The sequence below is a fragment of the Pempheris klunzingeri genome, chromosome 6 (assembly GCF_042242105.1).
Source record: "Pempheris klunzingeri isolate RE-2024b chromosome 6, fPemKlu1.hap1, whole genome shotgun sequence".
NCBI classification, from domain to species: Eukaryota; Metazoa; Chordata; class Actinopteri; order Acropomatiformes; family Pempheridae; genus Pempheris; species Pempheris klunzingeri.
In genome coordinates this window covers 23,027,394-23,049,480 of record NC_092017.1, presented here as the reverse complement: position 1 = coordinate 23,049,480, position 22,087 = coordinate 23,027,394, and the positions used below count along the sequence as shown (strand labels likewise).

The 22,087-nt window shown below is 41.1% G+C and overlaps 1 protein-coding gene across 1 annotated transcript in view; it reads left to right on the top strand.

Annotated features, from left to right (window-relative positions):
• Positions 1 to 22,087, top strand: part of LOC139202688 (collagen alpha-1(XXIV) chain-like) — a 76,335-nt gene that overhangs the window by 34,061 nt on the left and 20,187 nt on the right. The window contains exons 17-35 of the mRNA XM_070832240.1: positions 47 to 100; positions 2,017 to 2,070; positions 2,162 to 2,215; positions 3,580 to 3,624; positions 3,862 to 3,915; positions 4,755 to 4,799; positions 7,878 to 7,931; positions 9,188 to 9,241; positions 10,823 to 10,876; positions 11,520 to 11,573; positions 14,392 to 14,445; positions 14,663 to 14,707; positions 15,677 to 15,721; positions 18,282 to 18,335; positions 19,017 to 19,070; positions 19,203 to 19,256; positions 19,509 to 19,562; positions 20,617 to 20,670; positions 21,074 to 21,181. Coding sequence (XP_070688341.1) covers positions 47 to 100; positions 2,017 to 2,070; positions 2,162 to 2,215; positions 3,580 to 3,624; positions 3,862 to 3,915; positions 4,755 to 4,799; positions 7,878 to 7,931; positions 9,188 to 9,241; positions 10,823 to 10,876; positions 11,520 to 11,573; positions 14,392 to 14,445; positions 14,663 to 14,707; positions 15,677 to 15,721; positions 18,282 to 18,335; positions 19,017 to 19,070; positions 19,203 to 19,256; positions 19,509 to 19,562; positions 20,617 to 20,670; positions 21,074 to 21,181 — 1,044 coding nt within the window. The remainder of the gene's footprint in view (positions 1 to 46; positions 101 to 2,016; positions 2,071 to 2,161; positions 2,216 to 3,579; positions 3,625 to 3,861; positions 3,916 to 4,754; positions 4,800 to 7,877; positions 7,932 to 9,187; positions 9,242 to 10,822; positions 10,877 to 11,519; positions 11,574 to 14,391; positions 14,446 to 14,662; positions 14,708 to 15,676; positions 15,722 to 18,281; positions 18,336 to 19,016; positions 19,071 to 19,202; positions 19,257 to 19,508; positions 19,563 to 20,616; positions 20,671 to 21,073; positions 21,182 to 22,087) is intronic.

Sequence of the window (22,087 nt, the reverse complement as noted above, 5' to 3'; positions counted from 1 at the left end):
ATGCATTTGTTTTTGTCTTTTCTTATGTTTTCTGTGTCTTAAACAGGGTAAAATAGGTGAGATGGGGGCACAAGGACCACATGGGCCTCCAGGACCAGAGGTAGGACATCCATACGTTGAGTTTTCTTATTCAGCATATCATCATAGTTTTTACCAGGTTTTCTCCGAATGGCGTAGCAGGACCACATAATTTGATCACATGATGTGGACGAATGAGCTTTGGTCAGCAGGGAAGATAGTGGCATAATGTTGAAATACCGACAAGACGGAGGGTCGAACAAGAGATCATTACTTAAAGGTTTCTGTGGTACTTTGGCACAGTGCAGTATGATGAGCAGACCAAAGACAGATTATGAGTCAGCCCAACACAGTCGCAGCCATAAAACATAATCATACTGCTGTATCTTTGCTTTCCTATTAGAGTGTGTTTAATGTGGCGGGCACAGAGCCAAAGCAGGATCTACCTTATCTTTATGATCACATAAAAGCATTAGAGAGGTATGGTGGTCGCTGGGGATAAAATAGCAGGTTGCTGAAAAATGAGATCACACTTTACTGCACATGTTTTGATTTTTGGCTGCAGGCTGCAGGTTTCGATCTTTGGCTTCAGGGCAAAACTTGAAAGAGTTGTAGTAATAGTTGCTGATTGTTTCAATGAGTTGAAATAATCCGCAACTATTTTGATAATTCATGCTTTTGATTGTTCTCAAACGTGAGGATTTACTTCTTTTCCTTGTCTTTAATTTGAGTACATGTATTCTCATTGGATATCTTGACCAAACAATCAATAAACTAATTGAGAAAATAATTGGCCAAATAATCGATAATGTAAAAGTTCAGATATCTTGATAGGTTTTAGCTATTACCTAGTCCCTATAATGACTGCCAATGATTCTGGTGACTCCCCGCTATAACCTCACTTTGATCCATGAAGTCATGTCATGAAAACTGAAGTTGAGAATTTGCTTTAGATATTTATGAGAATTAATTGTATTGATTTTCCTCTGACTTTTCCTCTTGTGCCTCAACTCAAATTCATTTTTTAAAAAGAAATACGAGTTTTAAATTGAGTGCATTAAATGTTGGACAGTTCCCATGCTTTCCATTAGCACTACTATCAGGTCAAAAGTACAAAAGTTACTGTTATGTGAAGTACTTGCTTTTGTTTAATACTGTATTTGCTTTTTCCACTCATGGACACGAGGGGATGAACCTACTGATTATTTTAACACTATGACCTTTCCACTTTTTGTCAGCTCTTGGCCAAAATTTCCTCGTGAACATCTAAAATATCTAATGACCAAATAACAATGAAATTTATTGGACATCGGGTGTGCTTATTTAACTTTAGGCTTGTAGTCCTGTTGAACGTGATGCTTGAATTTTGCTTGGATGCCGTCGCATATAGTTAAATTATAAATTGTGCTTCAACAATGTTAACCTTTTGTCCTTTGCTTTCTTTGTTTTGGCATCTCCGTCCTGCATGTCTATGCATTGGATGTAGAGTACCTCACCTTTTGTCAAAGAGGTCATTGGTGATGGTTGAAGTATGTGAAAAGCATGGAAAACGTCAAAGACATGCTGCGCTCAGGTGTGCAACATGAGCATAGGTCACATAGGCCACAGCCAACAGGCTTATATCTCTGAAATGAGTGATTGTGTCATGGCAGGTATGCCTGAAGGTATTCACTTTCTATCAGCTTAGTAGAAATCCATCACTGTCTTTACATCAGTCTCACCCATATACAGCCAAGAAGGCCCCCACCTGTCTGATACAGATTTATGCAGGATGCCTTCAGTGCTGTTGTACATCAATACATCAATACATCAATGAGCTGACTTCATACCTGACATTTTAAAAGCGGTATAATCCTCCTCCTCCTGCAATGTACACAGAGACGCAATGAGCAGATTTAATGTGTGGGATCAAACTCGACCAATTAGTCATGTGACTCATGGAAGGTGGAATAATAATAGCATATAATAATAGTGTGTTTGTTCTGCTCTTTTTGTAAGGGTTTTCCTGGGGACATTGGAGTACCAGGGCCCAACGGTCCACCTGGACCAAAGGTACAACAACGTCGCCTTCTTTCTGTCTTTCTTCCATCCAATCGCCCATTAAATTCATCCAACTGAATTCATGCACTGGGCTGTGTTTCAGGGTTTGCAAGGTGCCAGAGGGCCCCAAGGCCCACCTGGACCAAAAGGAATACAGGTGAGATAGAGATTTAATTCTACATTTCTGTTCTCACTTGTGCGGAAAAGTGGAAAATATGGCTCATCAAAAGATTTCCATTGGGTCATTATTCTGGGGAAAGATTAACTAGCACAGTGTTCTCATTTAGCATCTAGTCATATCTCAAACGGTGGCAGCTTAGATCGTGGTGGGAGTTTTTTTTTCTCTGTGATATCTCTCGGGGCATGTTCCACTGGGTGAAGTCATGATTCACCATTGGGTGCTTATAATAACAAGGCTGAAAGTTTTCCAGTCCTGGAAAAAAAGGACCAGAAGCCTTTGGAAGGTGTACAAAACACACACACACACACACACACACACACGCTTCTATTGCGTTGAATGTTACAGCATTGACCTGGCAACCACTGCTTTAATTTATCACTACCTCAAATGAAGAGCAATACTTTACCATTAGTGGTATTGCTACTTTTACTTACACTAAGTACAGGAAAAATACTTTTTCTTCATCACATTAGACATGTTATTTTTGTCACTAAATGTACTCTGAATGTACAAAATGAATGCATTCAATCATTAACTAACTGTGCAATATGCAGACATTAAAATTAAGTCTGTATATTTATTACTACCATAATGAGTAGCTTTTTCATGCATCAGCACCAAATATATTCTGGAAATCTGCAATTATGTTTAATGTAAATAGATTTTTGCCCACAGTTATTATTATTATGAAGCAATATTTAATTCCAGTCAATATTCTGAGATAGATTTCTTAAAAAAAATATATGTTTGCCACTTTGGAAAACGTCACTGAACTGAAGAAAAATCAGGTGGCTGTTAATGGTCATATTGAAATGGTTAGAATCAAGACTCTTCGCCATGTGTAACTAAGCAATACTCTGCACTGGGCCTTTCATATATGCAACTATCAGTACAAGAAGTATGGAAAACGTATGACTACATAAGAAGCCTTTATGTGAAGCAGCACCTCTACCGGAGTGGGACTTTTTCAGTCCTGTTGTTATGTAATGTATGAGCGTGATAATAAAACACTGTCACCGTCTGGCTTTTTCGAGATGAGTTATCATCAACAAACAGGAATTTCCATGAGCAAAGACTGATAAAGGGTTTGCAGTGCCTGATACATTATTAAGTTTCTGTGCGGAAGAGCAAATAGGTGAGCTTTTAGTGAGACCTTTAATGTGGAGACCGAGAAGTCACGCGAATGGAATGGCACTTTGTTCGTGTTGTTTGGTGTGCCAGCTGTATTTACTTCTGTGTTGAACTCTAATATGTATATGCGAGATGTGTTTGTGTGTGTGTGTGTGTGTGTTTGTGAATATTTGTGTAGGATGAACTGTGTCACTACTTTGATTCTGCAGGGTGATGAAGGACCACTCGGCCCTATTGGCAGCGCTGGCCCTACTGTAAGAACTCCCACCTGCACATACTGTATACACACAGTGACACATGCACACAAACTGAGCCTTGGCAGGTGGTTTGAATGCAACAGTTTGCTTAGATGTTCTATCAGCTAGGATGGGATGTAATAAACGCACTATGATCTTTGGTATCTTTTGCTCATTACTTGTGTATATGTGTGTGTGTGTGTGTGTGTGTGTTTGTGTTTGTGTATCTTTCTGTCTCTCTGCCTGCCTTTGTAGGGGAGACTTGGAAGGAAAGGCTACATAGGTGAACCTGGCCCCGTGGGTTTAGCGGTGAGTCTACTTTAACGATGGAATAACTCTACTGTCACTACTGTACTGTGAATAGGTTCTGTATATATATATATATATATATATATATTCTTTAACAACATATCGTATGTAAAATACAAACATTGTTGTCTGTATCAATTGCCAAAATTTATTAGAATTTGAGAAATGAAAAGAACGCTTGGGTATTTGTTGTAATGCACTGTGCTGGGCCTACTTTTTCTCCTCACTACTTTACTGTAATTCCCGTTTGAAGACCTGAGACGGGGATTATCTACTATAGCTGTCCACTTTAGTGGGATTAAATACCTCCAACTGTAGGCCAACAGTGACACTCACAGTGTTATGGCTTGTACTCTAAGTTTAGATTATTTAGCTTTATTTAGTCAGTTTGTGCTCAGTTCTTTTTTAACTTCAGTAAACCACAGCACTCCAGACTTGTTCCTCACCCGATTTTTATTGGCTGTAATTGCCTTTTGTAGCTACCGCAAATGCAATGCCATGATCATGGTATCATTTAATTACTCTACATTACGGTTTAGAGCGTATTTCTCCATGTTTGTAACCCACTTATTGTAAGCCTAGACTCTGCTGTATTGTAAACATGCTCTTAATTAGGATAGGAAATGATTTCTTCCAGCGCTATCATCATACATATTGGTAAACCACAACAAGAAGTAACACACCATTACTTACAGTCCCATGAAGTCTGTGTGTGTGTGTGTGTTCCTTTTTCCATTTATCTCGTGAGTCCTGTGCCAGCAGCAGGGCAGGATGGTGACAGAGATCCTGTTAATTACAGGAAGCTAACCAGAACATTGTTTGATGTTGCCTTCTTGCAGGGAGAGAAAGGGGACACTGGAAATGTCGGAAAAATTGGACCACAAGTAAGTTGCTGTTACCCTTGTAATGTACAGGACTGACATTAATTAACAGCCATCCTGCTGTGGATTAGTAGCTTTTCATTAAATCCCTCTGTAAGTGTGTTAATGTGGAACCTGCGCTGTAGCTTTTATAAGCTTGGGTTCCTGTCCTTACACATGTGGAGTAATGTGTACATCGATTTTCACGCAAACCTTTAAAACTTTTCTATAAGATGAATGAACACACCACATTAAGACAATGACACATTGCTTCCACAGTTAAGTGAAGAGGCAACTGTGGAGGAAGTTACAGGAGCTTTTTCTGATTGCTTGCTTTTTTTTTCCTGACCCACTTTTAATGTTAAGACAAATCTGGATCATCTCCCACCTCCGAATAGTTTTTCATCATGAAATTGGCAGAATACCACAGTAGAACAGAATGAGAACCAATCAGAGATCCTCTGTGGAAGTCACATCGTTTGGGTTTTTTATTGCTCACAGCCTGCTAAAGTGTGTTTGACGTCTGTTGTTACCCAAGAATTACACTTACGGTGGATGTTGTCAAAGCATAATAACTTAAGTAGAAAATGTTGATCCAAAAAGCTGTTGGTCTTCGTCCACCAAGTGGCTTTGTGAGTGTGCCAGAATATCTGCGTTAGGTTTTCACCCAAATTAACCAATTACCTGCAAAATCACAATTTCATATGTCTGTCTTTCTGTTTCACGCTTGAGTCAGTGCTATATACCACACACAAATACATTTACTGGAGAGAAATGTTCTGCTGTGAACATCTAAAGTATGTCAATCCTTCCTGGAGGCCCCTAATGTTAATATTTGCATTCTGTGCATAGTGGAGGCTTCCAAGCGGGCCATGTTGGACTGTGTTGCTGCAGCGCACATATGAGAGGGATTAAGCACTAACTGAGTCGAGGGGCCTTTGAAGCCAAAGAGGAGCCATGGGGCTAAGCAGAGAAAAAAAAAGTCTAAAACATATGGAGGCTCTAATGAAAGCCATTACGTCACTTTCCAAATAAATTAGATGTGTAAGAAGAACTGCCGTTGACTAGCGCGGGTTAACCCAGGGTCAGTGCGAGGAGGCCTTAGGCCGCCTGTCTTGACCGAATAGCCCTGTATCACCATGAGGCCTCCCATAAACTGTTTCAAGTTAGATTTTATAGGAGGTTTTTACAGTGTAGTGTATTTTAGCCAAATTAGATTGACTGCTGAGTGCTCGATTTTTAAGTCACCCTCCAGTCCACCACTAATAAAACATGTATCTGTCCTCAATTACCAAAGGCAACCACAGGTGTGCTTTGAAATGCAGTTCACATGTCAACCTCTTTGTGCTTTGATTTTCAAGTCACTGGCTCAGTATGTACTTATGTGTGTGCACGAGACAGACACACGTGTAAGGGAGAACTTTTAAACTCTTAACAATATGTGACTTGGGCTATATTACCTCCCTAACATAAGGTTAATGGTTATGCCAGTACTTTTGTAACTCAAGCTGTGTCTGAGAAACCAGATCACCTTCAAAACAGTACTGTAAAAGCTTCCATGTCAAGGTCCTGTCACACAGAAAACCCCTTTAAAAACATTTCCTTCTGTTAAATGATCCAGGGTACCACATCGTCCCACTTCATGTCCCAATTAAGGGATTTGAGGTCAATTTTGAGCTCCCGTTCCCATGCCTGCAGGCTGCATCCCCTCACAGACACTCTGCTACTAATCTGTCGCTCAACTGCTTTACTTGCATCCAACAGGATTATTCCCTTTAGGTGGTGATACATGAGGCTGTCAGCGTTTTTTGGCTGAGTTAGGAAATAGCAAATGGATCACAGCACTTATCTTAGTGGTCTGTTTCTTGTTTTTCACGTTGTCTCACTCATTTTGCCGACCAACGTAACGGACCGTCTCTCGCTTTCTGACTCCTGCTTTCTCTCTCACTCTCTAGTCACAGATTAGAAAAGATAAAACTAATAAGAATATACAGTGTGCTGTATGATTATGCGAAGGAAGTATGAATAGCAGTCATGTAGAATCTTGTAACCGGTTAACTGTGTGAATATATCATTCTGCAAGGAGGAAACGCAGTGATGCAAATTGTCCCTCTCAGCCAGAAACAACCGCAGTCTGACCGCGCTGGCTTTTGTGGTTTGCCAGAAGTGAGACCTTGGTCTGCAACTGGGCAGTCATGTGATATATTACAATAACAATGTAATTCAGTTAGGTTCAGATGTTCTGGGTGCATACGGTGTCCCAGCAGCTTAGGCTGTGGTGCTGCATACCTGTCGTCTGGCGTGTGATAAGTGCATGTTACTTTCCCTTCTATCCCTTCTTTAACTTCTACTATTCTAACAATTCGTTTTATTTAGCTCCTTTTTTTTTTTTTAAACGAAAGTAAACACGATGACAGGGTTTCAAAAAGTGCAGTTGCTCCTTTGTGGTTGAATGTCTAGCCAGCCACCAAGTCTTAGTGTTGGTCTGGAGCTCCAGATTGTCGAGTGGGGAGTCTGGCACTGTTTCAAACCACAGCTACAGACAACATCTTGTGGTTCCACAACTGACAAAAGCTTTAGAACATTTTCAAGGTTGCAACCAGCTTTGGTAGCTCTTTGTCAAATAATCCTTTATTATCAATTCCATATGGATTGTACAAACAGATTTTGAATCCATAATAGTATGCCATGATTACTGGCAACTATGTCATCTGCTTTCGCTTTGTTTCTCTTTCATACTGTTTACTTAAGCATGAATTGATTTTACACATAGAAAAGTAAACAAAATGATGCATTGTTAGTAGTGAAAGTCTGTTTTTTTTCACAAGTAGCACTAGTAATATTATCTTGTGAATAAATCTTCAGAGGTCAACCTCCTCAAGTCAGCAGCCGCTCCTTTTGGCTCACGTAGGTATTACATTGTAATCTATGACCTCTTGCATTCCAGGTGTCATAACAGGTTGGAAAATGAAGCTTAGACGAGTTATCAGGTCCTCACACTTTCTCCTCATGTGTTTCTATTGACCATAATTTGTTTTCCTCTCCTCTCCTCTCCTCTCCTCTCCTCTCCTCTCCTCTCCTCTCCTCTCCTCTCCTCTCCAGGGTCCGCTAGGCCTGATTGGGATAGCTGGGGTGATAGGAGTTCCTGGTGAAAAGGTAAGGAGTGTGTTTCTCTATCATTAGGCTGTCAGTCAGCATCGGCTGGTAGCTCGTCAGTGGCAGACCCCTGTAATTATGGCTGTGTTAAGCATCCATGGCTTGAGGCCCCAGAAGGCCCAGAACACATGCTTAAATAAACACTCAACACTCTCACATCCACATCAGTAACAATATTGTCAAAGCAATGTCACCATTACTGCCTCTCACTGCTCTCCCTGTCTGCTGAAGCAAGTATTTTCAAGGTAAAATCAGGGGAAATTTTCGATATAGAGGGCAACAAATCTCTTTAGACAAACTGGCATATCACTCACAGTATGTTTGTTCCTTAGACATGTACTGTGCTGACATATATATTATTCTATTGCTTATTCAAATGCATTTACTCTCCTACAATATATGAAAGGGGACAGCACCACACAGGTGCAAGTAAAAATGCTCATCATGCAATCTGAAGAAGCCCCGAGGCTTTCTCCATGTCTCCCATTGCCTTTCAGCTTATAAGACAATGTTACAAGCGGCTCTGCAGCCTTCCTGCTCGTCAAATGATTTTACCAGCGGTGTGGGTGTTGATTATTGACAGTCCTCCCATAACAGCACCCCCTTTTTGCCACCTACCTCCATTGTTCCCTCCCTCTATCTCAACATGTTCCTGTTTCCTTCCTATCCAGAAGCCCTCAGTGTGTCAGGACATGTTCTTGTGATAGGAAGCCGGCTGCTTGTCAAACTCTTGCCTGTCCTCCGTCTCCCCTTACGCAAAGTCCTCCTTCTGGTTCAATCTGTCAGCACCAGTCATACCCTGACAGCCCACAAATTCCTTTCACATTATATATGGATTTATTTAATTCAATAACACCTGATTTAGACTTGTGTTTCCAATACAGACCCTTCAAACTATTCTGCTCACCACTTGATAGAAGCAGCATGAACTGGAAGACTTGCACATGCACAGTCATGAATGTTGTACAGTTCAAGGAGGATTAAAGCATCACTGACACAAGTCTTAGAGAGGTTAGAGTGAAGACCTAGGCAGCTTTACTGCTTACCCGGGGTCACCTTTGCTTTAAACACATTGAGCAGAGTGCCACCAACTGGTTTCAAAGTAAATGTTCACCACGCAACCAGCTGTCACTCCAACCTTCTGCATTTAAGAAGCGGCTCTCCAGTTTCATGGCTCATTATTAGGAAAAGTACATGTGAAGCTGTCTTGGGATTTTCTGCACACTCTCTCTTTCTGTCTTACTGTCTCTCCCCAGGGCGACCGAGGCCCAGCGGGTCCAACAGGTCCAGTCGGGGAGAAGGGGCCAAGGGTAAGTACAGTCAGTCGGGATACACTCCAGAGCTCTGCTTCTTGTCTGAGAGGTGGTAAACCCCAGAGCCGTAGTGTATATATTGAAAAAAGGTTTTCCAAGAAATCAGCAAAGCTGCAACAGCCTACCAGAGCTTGACTACATTGTTCAGTAAACTAATGTCTAAGGATGACGAATATAGAACTGAACCGTTAAGCAGTTTTGGCTGTAAGTTTTGGCTGATGCTGCCACAAGGTTTAGTTCATGGAAATGAAAGCAGACCCAGTGGGCCTAAAAGGTTCCAGACTCCTCAGTGTTGCAACCTTTGTAGATATAAATCTAAAATTCTGCCATGTCAAATTGGTTTTCCCACAGTATTGCTGAGGATAGGGATTTTTTTTCTTTTGAACAACTCACTCAAGTCCAGTGACTAGACTTTGTAGACACTAATTAAAAATGGTGTCAGTGATGGATCTAGCTAAATGAAGCAGTGGTGTTTGGTACTGTGCTCCTGTATCTGGTCAGTGTCAGTCCCTCCCAGTCTGTATCTCACCGTGACAGTAACAGGCTCCAGTGGACTACAGTTTTGTCTCATCTTTGACAGAACGATAACGGCCGGCGTTGTAATTTGGTGTGGAACAGGAAATGCACATTTGTCCAGTGTTAAAGCTGTTTCAAATGTCAGGATGAGTAAGATTTTGTCTTGATGAACGTATTAGCATTTTAGGGACACCACCCACTCTCTGATGCTGACAAGGACTTCTACATACTGATCCCTGAAGACTGAGGAAAGATTGTGCTGGAAGTTGAGTTTGATAAATGTTTGTATATTTGCAGATTAAGAGGAGATTAATTTCACAACATTAGCGCACCCACTACTATGGAAATTGTGTTGCTTGAAAATTATCTAGCCAGTGTGATTTCCCCAGAGAACGTTCAGCTGTCCAGTGCAACCATGTATCCACTTTCTTCCGTATCGGTTCATGAGTCCATAGATAAAGGTTGGCCTGAATCCCTCACTGTCCTGGGGCCTTGGATTAACTCCATGTCTGTGGCTTTGGGCCCCAGTCCTGACCTAGCTGGCTGGCAGACTGGCTAGCAGGCTGACTGATTGGCTGGCTGGAAGAGAGGATGACTAATTTGGTGGCTGGCTGGCTGAATAGTTAGATGATTGAATCACTGCTAGTGTGAGTGCATGTTTGACTGAGAGGGAGAGCTTTGTGACTTATGTAAGGAGTTACGGTGATTTGTGTGAACCAGTTGGGGCTATAACGTAGCCACATCAGCGTGGAGTGGCAGTTCAGTGTGACGATTTTGGGCTGCTTCACCGCAATTAAAATGCTCGTCTCCTGAAGTTTTGTTTCTGTTTGCAGGTATTAGAGTTTCTTGTCTTATCGTGGGATTAGTCCTTAATAGATTATTATAAGGGGTGGTGGGCTGTGATGAGAACCACATCACCTAGCAGTCAAGAAATGCAGCACGGCCTGAATTATTTGTATAAAAGTGACCACTTTTACTGCCCATGCATCAGATGCCATTAAACAGTGACCTGGTTCCATGTCTTCCTTTCTATATTATATGTTATTTCTGTTTTGATTTAAGGGCTATCCAGGGTTGCCAGGAGGTTCCGGGGATATCGGCATGCAAGGTGCACCTGTAAGTGTCCTCACCACTATTTAATACCAAACAGTGACTCTTGCATTGGTATGTCCTCATGTACATCTATATTTACTGTATGTATTGAAATTATACATTTGTTTACTTCTTGCACACCTCCTGCACGTGTTACGTTATATGCATATTGTTTTTGGCTTCTTCTTTCTTTCTTTGCTGAGGTTTTTTTTTTTTTTCTTTTCGGTTGCTCCCTCTGCATTTTCGATTGAGTCACGCACACATTAGTACTTAATGGGCTGAGAAGCTTGGACGCATTGACTCTCATCTTCTCCACTCAGTGTCTTGGCTGGATGTTATAAATGCCTAAATTGCAAGATTAACTTGGACTGTGTTGGAGGAGCGTACTCCTGGTTTTTGTAAACACATAAAATTTTAGGGGGTGATTTGATATATCAGTTTTCCTGTTTTGCTGGATTTAGTCAAGACCTGTGTAAACAGCATGTCTTTTCAGTAGTTCTACTAAAGCCTTTGTAGTGCATCCAATAGGTTCACATGACTAGTACTTATCTCAGTTAAAGAGGCAGAGAGAGAGTTTGCCTTTTTCTTTTTTTTTTTTTAACTACAATCTCCCAATCTTTACTGTCTCTGCTTTACATCTTGTGTCTGTCTTGCTTTTTCCTCACAGGGTCCACAGGGGCAGAGGGGTAGTCAAGGTATCCCTGGGCCCAAGGGCAGGAGGGTAAGCACTGTCTTTACCTTTACTTAAGAACATTTGTTGTGGTACTCCCTTGTTATGTATGTGAGCCAACTTCAACTCAATAGTGACCACTAAAACCTCACTTATCGGATGCTTGGTTGTCTGTTTCACATCGCAGCTCCATTCCCGTAAACCAGAGGTTAAAGCAATTAAAAGACATATGTTTGTCCTTACACTTGGCCCAAGCTTCTTCATAGGTGCATTTACAACTTTTTCATGAGCCCCATGAATCTCATGTTGGAAGACATTAAGCTAATGTGAAATGAATATGGTGTGGTAATACTGGTGAGACACCATGTGGCTGAGAGAAGAATGACAACTTCAGTCGAGGAGAAGCAGAAGATTTTTTGATTTTATTTGTGGTCAATTGGAGCTTTGCAGAATTTCAGGTTAAATCTAGCAGTAGCAGCAACTGAGACACATTGTGTTATTACAGAGTGGAACAAAGAAAGCAGAACATATTTCATTTCAGCACATTCGTCTTTAAATGTCCAAAATCACAATTCATAGAGACTGTACGTCCTCTTGTGTTTGTTGCATCAGGAAGTAAATTAAACAGTTTATACTCAAATGACTCAAATGACAAATAAAATCAAAGCAAATCACAGTAATCTCATGGTGATTATTTAAGCCTAACTTCCCTGTACTGTGTTATGTTTTGTGGTTGAGCACATGAACAGTTTGAACCTCCTTTGTCAATAACTCATCAAGCTTTATTTACTGTTTAGAGAATGAGACTATGGGCTTTTAGTGTCAAGATGAAACTGGATTATAAAAATGCCTCCAGGGCTCATAACCTTTCGTAAAAAGTTCTTTACTCTGTGGGATGTAAATACTCAAATTTTATATCACCATTAACAATAACTGAATTACACTATATAAGTATCTCATCTTTTCAAACAGCGATGCACCTGCAGCTTTGAATATTTATTTCCAGAGCGTTCATATTTAGATGAACTGTGACTGTTACCTTGTGTTTATTGTTATGAACTTTTCCCAGTGAGCGTGAAGTCGACTGCATATTAGCCAAATATTATTCTTGAAGGTTTCAAAGGTTTTGGAAGGTGTCAGTTTCTGCTCATCAGTATTTAGGTCCTCATGTGATAGCACAGAGCTCTAAGGTTGGCAAATTCTGCCAGCTTTTCTTTCTCTCACCACTTTGGTCTAATTCTAAGCAGCAGCACATCCTGGGAGGTCCCGTTTGCCGGACTTTATAACTCTTTGTTTTGCCCTTAATTTGCTCGAACTCTTTCCTAAACTGATGAGTTGCTCGTGCTTCACTCCACTGCCAGACTGTCTAACTGTACCAAGAAAATCAGTGAAAAACACAAATAAGCCAATTGAGCACTAACTACTACCAAATTGCATCACAGGCGTTATCACTCATGCAAATTTCAGTCCCTTTTATCCCCTTTTCACTCATTTCATCCAGTTGAACATTCTGCCAAGAAAAACACATGGCAGCACTTAGCATGCCACGGATTGTGTTGGTTTCCGTGAGCCATACACTTGTCAGTATGTGGTTGCATTTCCTGTCCTGCTGAAGTGCCAGGACTCGTGAAAACTGCGAACGCTAACCGTTTCAACTCAGGTCACATGTTCCCCTGCGAGCTGTAATTTGTCAGAGAGAGAGAGATGTCGGAAATAAACACGAATCCTTTCTCAACACTGAATCTCAGATTGCAACATAACAGAAGCAAAATGGAGCTGCCGTACAGCTTATTGGTTATTCTCATCATTTTACCCTCTGAGCTATAACAAGTCACATCCTGGAGCTGAATTATCGGATGTGCACCTGCCCAAGTCGGCACACACCTGCGCTAGTTCCAAAGCAAGTTATTGTTGCAGGAAAACAGTTTAAGCTTCCTGTGAATTGAGAGTTGCATCCCTCATATCCAACCCATCTATCTCTGATTCATCACTCACACAGAAATGCACCTCACCTCCTCCAGAATGTTCCTGTAGACAAACTGCTGTGTGAATATGAATGATATATGTTATTACTTTCTCATTACTTAAGACATTGTTGGATTACTTTTCTCCTTTCAAACTAATTATTCTGAATGCACACAGCCTTTATTGTTAAAATATGCCTTCCTACTAGTCACAAAAATGGTTTTTTTTTAGGAATTGTTTTGACTATTTAGAGTTAACTAAATGAAAGGAATCAATTTAACACGTAGAGACGTAGGGCCACCATCACTTACTGCAGCATTGGTCACATCTAAACTTTTCCAGTAATAACTGTCTCCATTACCTTTAAACCAAGATTTGAGAGGGCTAGATGAACTACAGGTACAAAGAGACAGAAAGATAAAGATTAGTTTTTTCTGCCTGGAAGCTTAAAGGGAGCAAAATCACCTGTTAAGTGATGGGAGTCTGACTGAGAGCCAGAGGCTGACGCAAAACAGGAGCAGATAGAGCATCAAAGGTAGAGATATAGAAGAGAGGAGAAAAGATGGAAACAACAGATTAGGCTGAAAGTGGAAAGGTCCTGAAAGGGTGGACAGGACAGAAAAGGAGAGGGTCTTGTATTTACAGATGTTTATCTGTTGCCCTACCTGTGTGGTGGTGCTACAATGCTGGGAAACCCCTGGAATGTCTGTAGGAGTGGCAGGCTGCGGCATCAAGGCAGGAAACACCTCAAGCAGACAAAGAATACAGACTAATTACTTTGTTGCTGGTGTTATTTCAGAGTTAACTGTACACATATCAACCTGTGTGTGATGCTTTGATGCTAAATGTATTTCTGGACTGCTCGTTCTTTGTTTAAAGGTGTGTCTCTTGTTGCTTCACATAGGGGCCCCAGGGTCCAGACGGCCCCCCAGGAGAACCAGGCCCTGAGGGCACCAAGGTAAGCATGAACAGTACCTTGACGAAGAATTATGATGTGCATTTAAATCAATATAATGTTTTGCATGAAATATGTCCTTCCTCCATGTTAGTCATGGTGTTAGAGCTCAAAGTATCCGCACACTGCTTACTTGTCACAGCCTATCAATTATTATGATTATTTCATTAGTCCCTCTGAAAATATTTTCTAATGCTTTTCCAAAATGTGTCCTTTGCAGGGTGAAAGGGGTGGCATTGGACAAAAAGGAGAGGCAGGATTCATTGTAAGTTAATATGTCCTTCAGCTTGTACTGGCTTGTCAGAGAGAAGGGCAGGACGAGAGCAAATGTCAGCAGATGACATGCTACAAAGTTTATACGAGGAAAGAGGAAATTAAGAGGAAATGAAAAGTAAAATTTGTTTGTACTCTCATTTGTCCAAAGCCAAAATAATCGTTGTCATTAAAAGCGCATCATCCTGAGGCATATAGGTTAACATGCACAGCTCTTTTGAAGATGCACGTTCATGTAATGGAAAACACATTAACACGTGTAATTTCAAAAATTACTCCGGCATCTAGTACAACCCTCGGGCCTCTGTTAAAGCTTTGTGAGCCTTGAATCAGTTTTTATTTCCATAGTGGGCCTTTGTCTTTTCACTTCTGTATCAGGTTATAGTGTCAGTGTACTGCTGCCAAATTGTAGTGAGGAAACCTGAGCTAAATCTGCAGAGGAGTGGCAGGATGAACACAAAGTTTGTATTCAGCTGATGTAGCAATGCAATGATTTTATTGGATGCCTTGTTTTAATAAGGAGATTTTAAGTGCAATCTCCAAATTTTCCATAGGTGTACGAGGTGTCTTTGTGTTGGTGATGCCTCCATAAGTGCTGATCATTTAGGCTATAGTGTAGTTGATTAAAAAGTATATTTGTAATTGACGTTCACCATCACTGATGAAAAACAGTAGTGTTTCATTCATTTTTATATTTCGCTATGGATTATCAGGCTTGATTAAACAAGTTTCACCTGCTGTATTTATCTGAGAGAGCGTGTCTGAAAGGGCAGTCAATGAACTCATCAGGATATTGATGTTGCGATGCATTTTGATCGTATCATTGTAAAACCCAGCACACACACAAAACTGCATCAGTCATCAGTGAATGTGTTGCCAGTATTTTTCTCAAAATAAATTGAGATCGGTTGAGTCGATTGAAACTAAGTTAAACATTAAAATACCGATCTCTGTTTTGAAGGGCAAGGCTGGCAGTCCAGGAGAGAGAGGCCCCCCTGGGAAGGCTGTAAGTAGAGTTCACCTTGTAGTTATCTTTCTCTTTCACAGCTTTAATTATCCTCTTCGCTTTAGCAGGAAGCATCACCATGGCTACAGCAGACAACACAGACTTGTAAAACATTTCCACATCCTCTTTTCACCTGTAATATATATAATTATTAGTAGAGTGCGCACCAATAAAGTCACCAAGAGGAAGTTGTCATCGTTGAAAGAAGGCACTGAGGAGTGTCTCATGGCTCATGATTAAAACATATGTACTTCACTAATCTGGTGTGTCTGAGTGTAAGTGGTCAGTATAAAATACTAACATTAGTTAATAATGACAACTTACACTTTTGGTGGATGAGTAATTCTTTGCACTGTGTGTGATTTTGACACTGTTCACAATGTTTTGAGTTTAGATGAACCATGAAATTTTAAAGAATTGTTTTGCCTTTGAGTCTTGTGAGTTTAAAAAATCTGGATTTTTTTTTTTTCAAACTTTGTTATTAAAGAACTCTGACCAAGATATTTATGGAGGAGGACAGTGTACAGTTGAAAAATAACCTTGTCAGTGCTTTCTGGTCGACAAATTATGTAGTGATGAAAAGGTATTGGCACTCGTGCCCCTGACGTGTGCTGGTACCAATAAATCTAGCTAATAATGGTCGATGATATCAGCATGCTGATTTATTGGTCAGGCTCCGCTTTGGATGAAACCTTAACAATAACCCCTGGGGAGAAATTTCATCTTTTCTGAGCTGGAAAATACAGGAAGCGCATACAAAGAAAACAACTAAGACTGACTAGTGTGTTGTTTTAGTGCCACACAATTTACAGACTTTTGGCAGCTTTGTGGGATAACTGTGCCAGCTACCAACTGTTGGTTTTTCAGTTTTTAGCATCAGGAAAATGATGGATGGAAGTTTTGATATGCTTTTTAACTGTGAAAAGGCGAAATCACTGATGCTCCACAGATGGTCGAAACATGCAAACAAAAACAGATCAGAGACAGATTCTAAAGCAGATCCATGCGTGGGCGGTGTAATAGTAAAATGATGAGCGTTATATCCACAGTATGTTTCTTATAGTGCGGTTCATTTCACCCGATTATGGCAGGACTTACAAAGGATGATCCGCAGTCAGAGAAAAGCTCTATCGCCTGCAGGTTGCTTGACTTGTCTTATTTTCATCTGACAGATGAGCTGCTTTGCACTTTCTGTAATCATGCATTGGCTCAGCATTTGACATTTCAGAGTTGTTTGTAATTACTCTTAACAGACACACAAATACACACATACTGTAGACACATGCATGCCTGTGCTTTTTCCCTGCCGTCCACACACCCACACACCCACACACACACCTATGGACACAACAGCACACGCATACTTGAGACTAGTTGTGACCTGTCCTCCTAAGCACACACTAAGGTCTTTTGCATTGCATGAGGTTGCAATAACGTTAAAACACAGGTCATTTTGTGCCTTGACCTCCACTTCAAACAGGGAAAAGTAGCTTTGGCCCTCTGTGTCTGGTACAAACTTCATTAAAATACAGATATGGAGTTCATTTTCTCAGAACTCTCTCACAGTCGTCAGCCTCACTGATTTGACAAGCCCTCTGCATCCTCCACAAATATTGCATCTGCATCTGCTGAGGGGAGCAAGCATTTTCGATGTCCACCTCTGGACTCATAGCGCCATCTTCTGTCTGATAAAATCTCCCTCAAAAACTATAATAAAACATTTCTCGCTATTACTGTGTTTCAGGATTCTCAATCACTGAGTGAAAGTCATGTTGTCATCTTTGATCCTGGAGACTGTGGCTGCTGTCACAAAGCGCTGTGATTGCATTGTATACTGTTTCCATAGATAAAACCGTACAGCACTCTCACTTTTGGCAATTTCACTATGACCCATTTAATTTTGAAAGTGTGAGGGCTGTAAGAGCATTTCAACATTTTTCTCCCTTTTTATTTTCCCTTTGACTCGTTTGATTCAGTTCCACTCTTTAAAGGCCTCACTGATAGACCTTGAAACATTTAAATGCTTTATTTTTTCTGCTATGTTTTTTTCTCTTGTGAATCATTAGCTGCGCAGTGAATAGAATCAAAAGCGATTTGAGAGTTGATTATGATGAGTTAGGTTGTGTTAGTGTTTCACAATAGCATATGTAAATCAATTTATGATTCTAAAGCCAATGGTTGGGGCTACTGTCGCCATCTCATAAAACTTTGGCACATTAGTTCCAGTGCTTGGAACAACCAGCTATCTCGTACACATGCAAAAGTAATGTCGTCCTCTGTCAGTGTTGGCCTAAGCACTGTTTCAAATTAGTGTGTCTTGTCTAAACTTGGCAACACGATGTTTGGATTACAACAAAGAGATCAGAAATTGCAGGAAATCCAGTCCATTTGTATTGGATCAAAGAGTGTCTGCAGGCAGCACTGAGATATCAGACTCCGCCAACGTATTCGTGGTTTTGTTGCTAATGATGATGACGATAATGATGGTGATAAGAGGAGCGCGGGCAAAGCTTCATTTCTGGTGATCATTTTTTGTAACTGTGACTGTGCTTGTTTCCAGGGTAAAGCAGGTATTCCAGGCAGCACTGGGGAGAGGGGACCCCATGGTGAACCAGTAAGTATGCTCCTCTCTGACTGTTGCATTGATGTGGTTGCTTGAGAAAAACTGACCAACAAACTGCAAATGAAATGAAAAATGACCCGTCTGAAATCTATAATGGCTGTGGGAGATTCTACACACAACTGTTTCATGAGAAAGACGCGGTCAGAGCGTCAGAACCTCCGCTGTTGCTCATAAGGAGAAGCTGAACAGCTTGAGAGGGAAAAGAAGGGGTCATTTAGATTTGTCTTTGTTTATTGCTTTCTCTCTCTCTCTCTGTCTCTCTCTGCTGCTCACACCTTAAAGCTCTATACCTTGTGCCTTCCCTCTCGGATTAGTCCTCAAGTTCTTGATTTTCCTGGAAATCCGCCGACCCCCTCAGGGACATCAAGAATGCCAAACAATGAGATACAAATATTTATTAGGGTGAGAGGTTTCATAACGCTTGAGGCAAGGTCTATGTTATGGGTCTCATCTTGCCTTTGGCTGCTCTTCAGTTTTACTCTCAGCTTTCCACACTCTAGCATATAATGGTAAAACAAACACATACAATTTAAGCCAGTAGAGTTGTGTATTGTGTTTTGTGTTATTCTGGTGCCTCATTCCGTGATTCGCTGTACCTGGATAATCCAATAATGACATTACATATCTAGCTAGTGTTCCTAAAGCATCTTCTGGTGGTTATTTGGCATGCAGGGACCCAAGGGACCTCCTGGAGAGGCTGGACCTGATGGAGAGCAAGGACCTGAAGTACTTTTCATTAAATTTCCACAACAATTTATCAATTCGTTATTATGGTTTTGGGGTTTCCTGGTTGACATTCCTATGCATGCAGTACAAATAAAACATGACTAACACCCTTTGTCTCTCCCATCTTTGTAGGGCGGGCCTGGATCAGAGGGGGAACCAGGTGCCATCGGAGAGCCTGGGTTAAAGGTCAGTAACACCGTGTCGTATTTTCAACCATCCGTCTCACCCCCGGATCTCAGAAAACATTTGTCATGTGGAGCTTCAGTCCCACCACCCTCCAGCAATGTCAAAAGCCGTGTACTTGCTCAGTCAGTTTGCACTCAACATAACTTTAGCCTTGGTTGACTGTCAAGTCTAGCACCACCTCGGCTTCGAGTATCAAGTGTTAATATGGTTTGACCTCCAGACAGCCCTCTGTCGTGTTTTGTGTCCCTGCAGGGTGATGCTGGGCCTCCAGGAGCTGAAGGGGAGCAGGGACAAGAGGGAATGAGAGTGAGTGACTACAAACATCCCACTAATCCCTTCCTTCCTTGTGTTTGGGTAAATCTAACCCGGCCGTATATTTACTCCCCTGCATTTTGAAGAGGATATCTAATCCCCCGGGCTGAAGAAAGCAGAACGATGGAATTGTTTTTGTCTGATGGACTGTATAAATAGCGGTCGGAGTGCTGGAGTCTCATCTTTCTGTCCCATCCACAGAATTAGTTTCAACATTCTTTAACAAGGTTGCTCAAGCTTCAGACCCACGGTTCATTTTTTTCCTCACCTCGTCTTAATGGATGAAGGAACATTAAAGAAATTAGATGATGTCTGACAAAACTGTTCACTCTGTCAAAAGGAAATCTCTCATCTTATCTTACTGTTCACAGTTGGACCAATAAAATCTGACCTCAAATCAAACGTTCCAAGTAAAGTGAAATTCTGATTATAGTGGACATTTTTTTCATTTTCAACCCTGGATTTGATCTTCTTGCTGTATCCCTTGCAATATTCTTTTGACTGGAAGAAAAAAAAAACATTTTCATAGATCTTTAACTGTGCAACCTTCTTAAAATCTTGTTTTTGCTGACCTCCTGTGGTTTACCTTCACGCCTTGATGCACCTTACGTGGTCTTCAGGATGCAGTGACATCACTGTTCGCTGTGTTTAGCGGTGCAACGCGGTTCACTTCTGACCACACCCGGCAGCACAGTGATGCTGGCTGTGGTCAGAGGTGCCTTGAAACTTTCAACCAGAGAGGGCAGTGAAAGACTGCTTTTCAGCCAAGTGTTAAGTTACTTCTTCACTCTTACATGATCCCTCACTACAGCCGCATGATGATCTGCAGAATTACACATGCCCCGGCACCTTGTACATGTGTACACATTTCTTTGTGTACCTTTAGTGACTGTGCAGATAGTTTCACTTTGACAGCTCTTTCCAGAGGGCGTCCCTTTTATTAAGGATGCTCCACAGTTTTCCTAACAAAAATAACAAGTTCCAGTTAAAACATTAGTAACCAGGGCGTTGTTTCTGGAAAATGTTAGAAATTGTGATGTGTTTGTAGGGTTCTCCTGGTCCCCCTGGTGAAGACGGCTCTCAAGGAAAAGATGGAGCCAAGGTAAAAATAGCAAGACCTTGTTTTTGTGTACTAGACTTCATTCATTTCTAGCAGAATCAGGCATGTAGCTAAAATGGGTAATGGATTTGTTTCTAGCGGGGTTCTCCATGTGACAACAGTTATAGGCAGTTTTCAATAGACTCCGTTTGTTTATCAAAGACGAATAGATCAATTAATTCAAGTAATATACAGAATATTACTACATTACCACATTAGATTTGAATGGGATGTTAAGTCTAATAAAGGACATTGAAATAAAACCCACTAAAGCATTTTGTACCGCAGGTTGTCTCACCTCTCTGTTGACCTCTCTCTGTTACTAATGTGAACTATAACTGGCCTGTCTTTTACTCTGTTTTCCCTCATTGTCTGCCTCTTCTGTCTCTGTCTGTCACACTGTCAGGGTGAGCCTGGTGAGCGTGGACCAGTCGGAGAGCCAGGAGACAAAGGAATAGAAGGGGACCCTGGGCCACCAGGATCACCTGGAGAGCCTGGGAAACAGGGCTTTCGTGTAAGCTTAATTTATCTTTCCTTAACTGCCAGGTACAACAATCGTGATAAAACAACCATCAGTGAAATAGGGAGCAATTAACATAAATTGGTGCCATTATTGACATTTAGACTGAATCAGAAATTACACAATTCAGTTTAAGTAAAAACTAAATGTGAATTAAAGGTCAGGTAGTTTTTTTTTTGTAGCTGTAACTGCTTCCTGTGTTGTTGTTTTTTTCCTGCACTTATTTACGTGAGACCCAGCAAGAGATTGATGGTCTGTTCGAGGTTTCTTCCCGTTAAAGGGGAGTTTTTCCTGCCACTGTTGCTCAATATAATATCTGATGCTTGCTCATGTGGGAATTCTTGAATGCTTAATTTTGAATTCCTGAATCGTTGGGTCTCTCTCTAATTAAAGAGTTTGGTCTAGACCTGCTCTTCATGGAAAGCGTCTTGAGATAACGCTGTTGTGAATTGGCGCTATATAAATAAAGATTGATTGATTGATTGAAAAACACTTTTCTCTGAGACACACAGCAAAAATAAATGGGACCATTTTAAATACCTGCAACTTATGATGCAGATGACGAACGTGCTTCCAACTAAATAATGCCCTTGTATCCCAGTAGGGGTCAGCCTTCTCTTCAGCAAAGACGTTTTGCTACTGGGAGCAGCAAAAGCCACCATGTCATAAATTGTGGATGTGTAGCACAGCATGACACCTGTCAGTCAAAGTTTCCTCTAAGTGCTTGTTTGTTTTGAGACACAGATACAGATTTAGCCACGGGTGTTGAGGGGCAGGAAGGTCACCGGGGTCAGGAATGAAGGGAGCTTCAGGGCACACATACATACAAAGCTCTGTGGGAAAGCAGTATTGCCCAGTTTATTAAAATGTCTGGTAAAACATTGTGGATGACCAGCTATT